We start from the raw sequence: 7525 nt of genomic DNA, 5'->3' as shown, positions 1-7525 counted from the left end.
AAAAAAAAGGAAACAATTCATAAATAAGGAAAAAAAAAAAAGAGACTTTCGATTGGGCTTTAATAGCTTTTGACCCAAATAGCAAATAAAAGGAATAACCCTAGTAAAGTAGTGCTCCTTAAATAAGAGGCGCCCTCGTTCAACGCGTGTTTTCTATTAAAACTTTATCATATCGAATGTTTTGATATAATGGTTTTTTTTCCTAATATTATTAATAGTTTATATATAGAAATTAAATTGAATGGTATACCTTGCTATTTCCGGCTTCCTTGATAGCATGAACGAGCTTAAGTTGAATTGACAAGGTGAGTGATGATCATGAAAGGAAGCTGTTACAAGGTTAGCACCTTGTTCCTTGAATGACAAAAGAAGCTGAACTTTCTACAAAGAACATATGTTTCATGCCCTTCATCTAAACTTGCCTTCACCAACCTTTTTCCTATTCCCCCTACAATAAGCACCTTGCTCTTCAACATCTCTCTTGCTTTTTTAGTTTTATGGTATACAATGCTATGCATAATAAGGCCTGCGTGCCATCTATGTCTTGGAGACTTGTAGTGTACATGCAGATTATTTATTACTATATATTATATATTTGTGGCTTAGATCCATCGGTTGTAAAGTAATATAATATAGCTTTGAGATATCCACAAATCAGGCTTTTTTACTGAAATGCGCATGAAAAAATCTTTAATTCCCAATATACGCACGGTTGAATTTTCCTCCTCAAATATGCACGATCATTTTGCTTGGGTCAGCCACGAAATGGTTCTAGGCAGCATGTCAAGCATGGTGAACACGAAATGGTGCATTGGGTCTGACACGGGCTATATCTTCTATAGCAAGCAGGCACGAGATGGGAGACCTCACCTATGACACACACGAAATAGTGGAATTCATATATAAAACACACGAAATGGACCAATTCAATGTAGGCACACACGAAATGGGCCATTTTGCTCATGGCAGGCACGAATTGGTGTGTCTCTCTTGTACTTTTCTTTGTGGGTTGTTGTGTTTATGGTTGCTTTCTTGGGTCTTCTTGGTTATAATTTTTTTCATTTATTAAATTAATTATGTATTACTTTTATTTTTTTCTCTATAAAATTGCAAGAAAAAATGATTCATAATTAACCATGCCAAAAATTCTTCCATCTTTATGATAATTATAAGAAAAGTGGTTATAACTTTTTTTAACAATTTGTGATAGTATGAAAGATGTTTATTTATACTGGATTAAGTCACTCAAAAAAAGATTAAGAGTAAATGGAATATATATTTTTTTGCATTCATATGATTTACATACAAAAATTAAGAATGAAGCGATTTTTAAGGTAAAAAAAGGTATACTTTAGAAAGGATGAAAAGAAAAAAAAAATAGTCTTACTTATATGATTTAGTACTCACTACGTACTCTGTGATATAATGTACTGTATTCTGACTTGCAATTCGAACTCAGCTTTTAACAAACATAAATAGAAAATTCATTATATGCATACATTATAAAAAAAAATTTAATTTATTATTAAATAATAAATTAAATAATATTATTAAAATGGTTGTTGACAAACTTAAGATGGTTTTCACCACTGCCGTGCCCCCAATTCGTGTCTGTTGTAGCTGATTTGGTCTGTGTCCGTTTCACTGCTGACAAACTTGAAATGATTTTTTCATTTCGTGCCTGCCCTAAGTGAAATAGTCCTCCCATTTCGTGGCCACCATGCCAGAAATGGTGTGGAAACCCATTTCGTGCCTGCCATGCTAGAAATGGCACCGCGCATTTTGAGAAATATTTTCAGGAATTGGGTATTTGCAATTCAGGAATTGGGTATGCTTGAGTAATACACTTGTTCTCTTTTTTTCTTTATTCAAGAGTTGTGTTGCACTTAACTTTTTTGGTTTTGAAATATTACAAAAATACTTAAGGGACTAAACTTTTTGCAGTTAAGCAGTGTGAAGATCTCAAAGTGAAGTACAATGAAGAGATGACAGAGAGAAAAAAGCTCTTCAATGAACTTCAAGAGTCTAAAGGTACATCTTACATGTTCTATAAGCAAAAGTTGTTTTGATTTGAAGAGTATTCTAAGCCAAAGGCACTAACGCATTTCTGTTAAGAATATCAGGGAACATTAGGGTTTTCTGCCGTTGCCGTCCCTTAAATAAGGACGAGATCTCCGCTGGCTGTACTACAGTTTTGGATTTTGGTGCATCAAAGGATGGAATTTTGACAACTAGTATGCCAAAAAAACAATACAGATTTGACAGAGTTTATACACCAAAAGATGATCAAGGTATACATATAAAGCTTTATTTTATTAGTACTATTTTATATATTTTATTTTATTGTGCAAGATCTGGAATTCGGTGGTTCGTAAATGGACAGTGTTGCTTTGTTTCTACAGTTGATGTTTTTGCTGATGCCTCATCAATGGTAACATCTGTGTTGGATGGCTACAATGTATGCATATTTGCTTATGGGCCAACAGGAGCAGGAAAGACATTTACCATGGAGGGAACAGAGCTGAATAGAGGAGTAAATTATAGGACTCTTGAGCTCTTGTTCGACCTGAGAAAAAAAAGGAGTGATACATTTTCTTATGACATATCTGTTAGTGTACTTGAGGTTTATAATGAACAAATCAGAGACCTATTGGCTACAGGATCAACAACAAAAAGGTAAATTAACTGCTCTATAATAATGTTGTGCAAGTATGATAAACTGCCATAACATTGATAACTGTTTCTCCTGAATTGGTGTTCAGGTTGGAGATAAAACAAGGCTCTAAAGGATCTCATTACATTCCTGGTGTCGTAGAAGCTAAAGTTGAAAATGTTAAGGAGGCCTGGGATGTACTGCAAGCTGAATGCAAAGGTAGAGCAGATCTCACTGGTACCAAGCTTTTGCATTCTATAAGAAGCTCTCTAGTATATATGTCTTCTCTTCATCAAAATGAAATTTCTTCTTTGAATACTTGTAATGATTGCTTGTTTCTTACTTCCTTTTCCAGCATACTTTGTATAATGGTAATGGCTAAAAATTTGCTGAATGGTGAGTGTACCAAGAGCAAGCTTCGACTTGTGAATTTGGCGGGTAGTGAGAGACTTGCAAAGACAGATGTGCAAGGGGAGCGGCTTAAGGAAACGCAAAATATCAACCTATCTCTTTCGGCTCTTGGCACTGTTATATCTGCTTTAGCAGTGAAGAGTAGGCACATTCCCTATAGGTATAACACCATTATCCTTACCTTTCACTATTCTTAATAAATATTTAGTGATATTTTCTTCTAGGAGTTTCAGGAACTCAAAATTGACACATTTACTTGAAGACTCTTTAGGTATGTCTACTTCTTTTCATTTTGTTTTTTATGTGCATATGAGAACACCCAGCTTCTTCAGGCATATATTGATAATGCTCTTCCCTAACATATTTAAGGGGTGACTCTAAAACTTTGATGTTCCTGCAAATCAGTCCATCGGACAAGGACTTAGATGAAACCCTTAGCTCACTTAATTTCGCAACTAGAGTGAGGGGTGTTGTGTTAGGTTCCGGTAAGATGCAAGTTGACACAAGTGAACTTCAAAAGACAAAAGCAATGGTAAGTTGCTGGTGTAATACCTCAAAAATAATTTATTATTTCATGGTTATATGCAGATAATGTTTTCTTTCTTGCTTTTACACTTTGGTATAGCTTGAAGAACTTGAAGGTCAGATTGAGTTGAAGACATCCATGCAAAACCAGTCAGAAAAACAAATTTCTCAGTTGTCGGAGAAATTGAAAATAAAAGAAGAAACCTGCAGAAAGCAGGAAGAAAAGATATTTTTCCTATAAATTTAGTTTCTGTTGAATATATGTTACACTAGAATTTATTGTCACTTATTACTCAGCATTCTCTCTCTCCCGGGTATGTAACGATTTTTATGTTCATTATTCAGATGAAGGAGCTCGAGAAAAAGCTTAAAGAGCAGGAACAGAGCTCAGCTATGCTTCGTCAGCAGGTAACTTTTTATGTTCTTGCATGAATTGTACTTTTGCAAATTGTTATATTATATAACACGGACTTTATTTTGTTGCAGATTAAGGAACAAGAGTGGCAAAGAAAGGTCACAGCCGACGCGGCTCAGGAGTTTGACATGCTCTGGGCCCGCTCAAAGGCTGTGGTCATGGATGCCACGAACAACTGCTCCTCTTTACAGCAGAAGTTCCTGAACCTCGCATCGAAGGTATTCGCCGTGCAACTCTCTATCTCCGAAGTCAACCAGTCAATTGCAATTGGTGAGAAGAGTTCGGATTCCCTTTGTCAAAGGGATCTTAATCCAGTGGAGCTAGTGACTCCAGTGGAGCTAGTGATGGGCAATCTTTTGCAACTGCAGAAGCTAGCTTCTCAACTCCTGTTCGAGTGCTGCAAGCTACTACCTAGGGCAGGGCAGTTACATCTAGAGGAAGAGGACGAGGACGAGGACCAGGAAGACCTCTAAAGCTTCGAGGACCAGGATGGGCAATCTTTGGAAGTCTTCCTGGTCCTCGTCCTCGTACTCGTCCTCTAGATTTAACTGCCCTGCCCTGGGTAGTAGCTTGCAGCACTCGAACAGGAGTTGAGAAGCTAGCTTCTGCAGTTGCAAAAGATTGCCCATCACTAGCTCCACTGGAGTCAGATCCCTTTGACAAGGGGAATCCGAACTCTTCTCACCAATTGCAATTGACTGGTTGACTTCGGAGATAGAGAGTTGCATGGCGAATACCTCCGATGCGAGGTCCAGGATGTAAAGAGGAGCAGTTGTTCGTGGCATCCATGACCACAGCCTTTGAGCGGGCCCAGAGCATGTCAAGCTCCTGGGCCGCGTCGGCTGTGGCCTTTCTTTGCCACTCTTGTTCCTTCATCTGCAACAAAATAAAGTCCGTGTTATATAATATAACAATTTGCAAAAGTACAATTCATGCAAGAACATAAAAAATTACCTGCTGACGAAGCATAGCTGAGCTTTGTTCCTGCTCTTTAAGCTTTTTCTCGAGCTCCTTCATCTGAATAATGAACATAAAAATCGTTACATACCCGGGAGAGAGAGAATGCTGAGTAAGAAGTGACAATAAATTCCAGTGTAACATATATTCAACAGAAACTAAATTTGTAAGAAAAATACTTTTTTCTTCCTGCTTTCTGCAGGTTTCTTCTTTTATTTTCAATTTCTCCGACAACTGAGAAATTTGAATTTCTCACAAATAGTAAGACATTTGGTTGGAAGAGAGATACTAGTTTTCCTTTTGGATTAACAAATGAATTGAGAAGACAAAAAGATGGAAGGAGATTCAGTGAAGTTACTAGGATTTTAGGGTAGTCCAGCTGTTCTAAGAGTGAAGTGGGCACTAGCAGTTAAAGGAATAGAGTACCAATATGTGGAAGAAGATCTCAGCAACAAGAGTGACATGCTCCTTAAATACAACCCTGTCTACAAAAAGGTACCTGTTCTTGTGCACCAGGGTAAGCCCCTTGCTGAATCACTGCTCATTCTTGAGTATATTGATGAGACTTGGAAGCAAAACCCTCTTCTTCCACATTCTCCTTATGAAAGGTCCCAGGCTAGATTCTGGTCCAAATTCGTTGATGACAAGGTAAGAGAGTTGCAGCACCATATTTAGTATCAATCATTTGTAGAACTGAGAAAAAATGTGTTAGAGTTGCAGCACCATATTTGTTTGTGTATAAATATATATATTATTTAACTTATTTTCAGTATATTATATGAAAGTTGCTGATTTAGTGGCTATTTTTTGTGTATAGGAGTTAATTTAATTGTGTTTCACTCTTAACTCTTCACACAGTGTATGCCAACAGTTGTGGCAGCGTTTTCCAAGGTAGGAGAAGAGCAACAGAAGGCAGCAGAAGAAACTCGAGAGAATCTAAAGAGGCTTGAGGTTGGACTTGAGGGAAAACGCTTCTTTGGAGGTGATAACATTGGCTTTGCGGACATTGCTATTGGTTGGCTTCCATACTGGATTGGAATAGCTGAGGAAGTTGTGGCCATCAACCTTATTGATGCCGAGTCAATGCCTAAGCTTAACTCATGGTTCCATGCTTTTATTGACATTCCAATTATCAAAGAACTCTTGCCTCCTCGTCACAAATTGCTCCATCACACCAAGGCATTCCTCCAAGCGTAGGCATCATCCCCTTAGAAGGCTATTTCCATTCACATATCATATATTATATGTGATGCCATCTTACCAAGTTTATTGTTAGGACTAAAGCTAGAACATCTAAGGTTTGGTTTGGTAAAATTTTTTGAAGATGTGCTTGTACTTTTTAAAAGCACAAGCTCTTCTTTATGTGTTTGGTAAATTAAAAAAATTATGTGCTTGTATTTGCAGCTTTTAAAAGATCCCGATACTTTTGAAAGCAATTAAGATGGAGTTTCTCAAAGTTGGTTTGTGTTTTTCAAATTTCTAAAGTCTAATATATTCTTATATATTAACTAATTTCAAATTTAACGCTTAAATTTATGTCTTTTATAGTATTTTTAAATTTTAAAAAATTATTTTATCAAACGTAATTGTTATTACTTGTGTTTATTAAAAGTCATTTTTAATTTGATTTATCAAATATAAATGCTACACTTTTTAAAAATCTATCGTTTTTTTTTTTTGGATGAACAATCTATCGTTTATTTATACTATTTCTCGCGTTACTAATACCTAATAGCCAATTATTTCTTAATTATCCTATTATATTTAGTATTGTTTAGACAAGTAGCTGCCAGTTTTGATATAACTAATGAAATATATAGTAACTGCTGCTAAGGGATACAGGGGTTGGGACTTGGAATAAAATGATTTTTTAGTGTTAGTTTCCATGAAATTCCTTCTACAATATAAGTAAAGAGATTTGAATATGTTTAATGTATTATATATGATAATAGAAAAATCGAAAAAATATAAAACATAAAATTTAAGTAGGCTAGTCAAAATAACAGGGCTTGTTTGATTTTATGTGATAAAAAATATTTTTAAACTTCAAGGGTAACATTTATATTACTATTAGACTAATTATATTATATGAAACAGAGTATTAGTGATAAAATTTGAATATGAACATGAATTTATTAGTGTGGCAAAAATGAAACACTTAGATGAATGAATGGGAATTTTTTATTTTTATTATTGAAATTGTGATGGTGTTTTTAAATAATGTGAAGAGTTGGTTATTTTTTATTTTGTAAAAATAGTCATAAATCTGAGGGATAATTTTGTGGATTTTAATATTTTTTTTGATGCCACAAATCTGAGGTAGATTTAAATTTTTTTATTTTAAAATTTTTTGAATATACAATTCTAACTCTCAGATTTGTAACACTATAAAATCTGACCCTTAGATTTCTATACTTCTTTAAATTTAAAGGTCAAATTTATTACTTAAAATTAAAAAAAAAAGTTCATATTAAAATTGTATTCAAATAAAAGAACCCAAAACATTTAAATGGGCCAAATTAGTTACATGTTGAGGAGTCTCTTCTAACCATATAACATTTGGT

General features: G+C 35.0%; 1 protein-coding gene and 1 pseudogene across 1 annotated transcript; both read left to right on the top strand.

The window, feature by feature from the left end:
- LOC107607890 (kinesin-like protein KIN-14R) lies at positions 1718-4071 on the top strand. Its single transcript, XM_021106473.1, has 9 exons — positions 1718-1828; positions 1945-2031; positions 2124-2291; positions 2403-2676; positions 2763-3224; positions 3298-3335; positions 3433-3596; positions 3690-3815; positions 3935-4071. The coding sequence occupies exons 1-9, from the start codon at positions 1759-1761 to the stop codon at positions 4019-4021; spliced, it is 1476 nt and encodes a 491-aa protein (XP_020962132.1). The 5' UTR covers positions 1718-1758; the 3' UTR covers positions 4022-4071.
- LOC107607888 lies at positions 5165-6373 on the top strand (annotated as a pseudogene).

This window comes from Arachis ipaensis, chromosome B07 (genome assembly GCF_000816755.2).
Source record: "Arachis ipaensis cultivar K30076 chromosome B07, Araip1.1, whole genome shotgun sequence".
Lineage (NCBI taxonomy): Eukaryota > Viridiplantae > Streptophyta > Magnoliopsida > Fabales > Fabaceae > Arachis > Arachis ipaensis.
The sequence above is the reverse complement of the archived record's forward strand: the minus strand, read 5'-3'. Positions and strand labels throughout refer to the sequence as shown.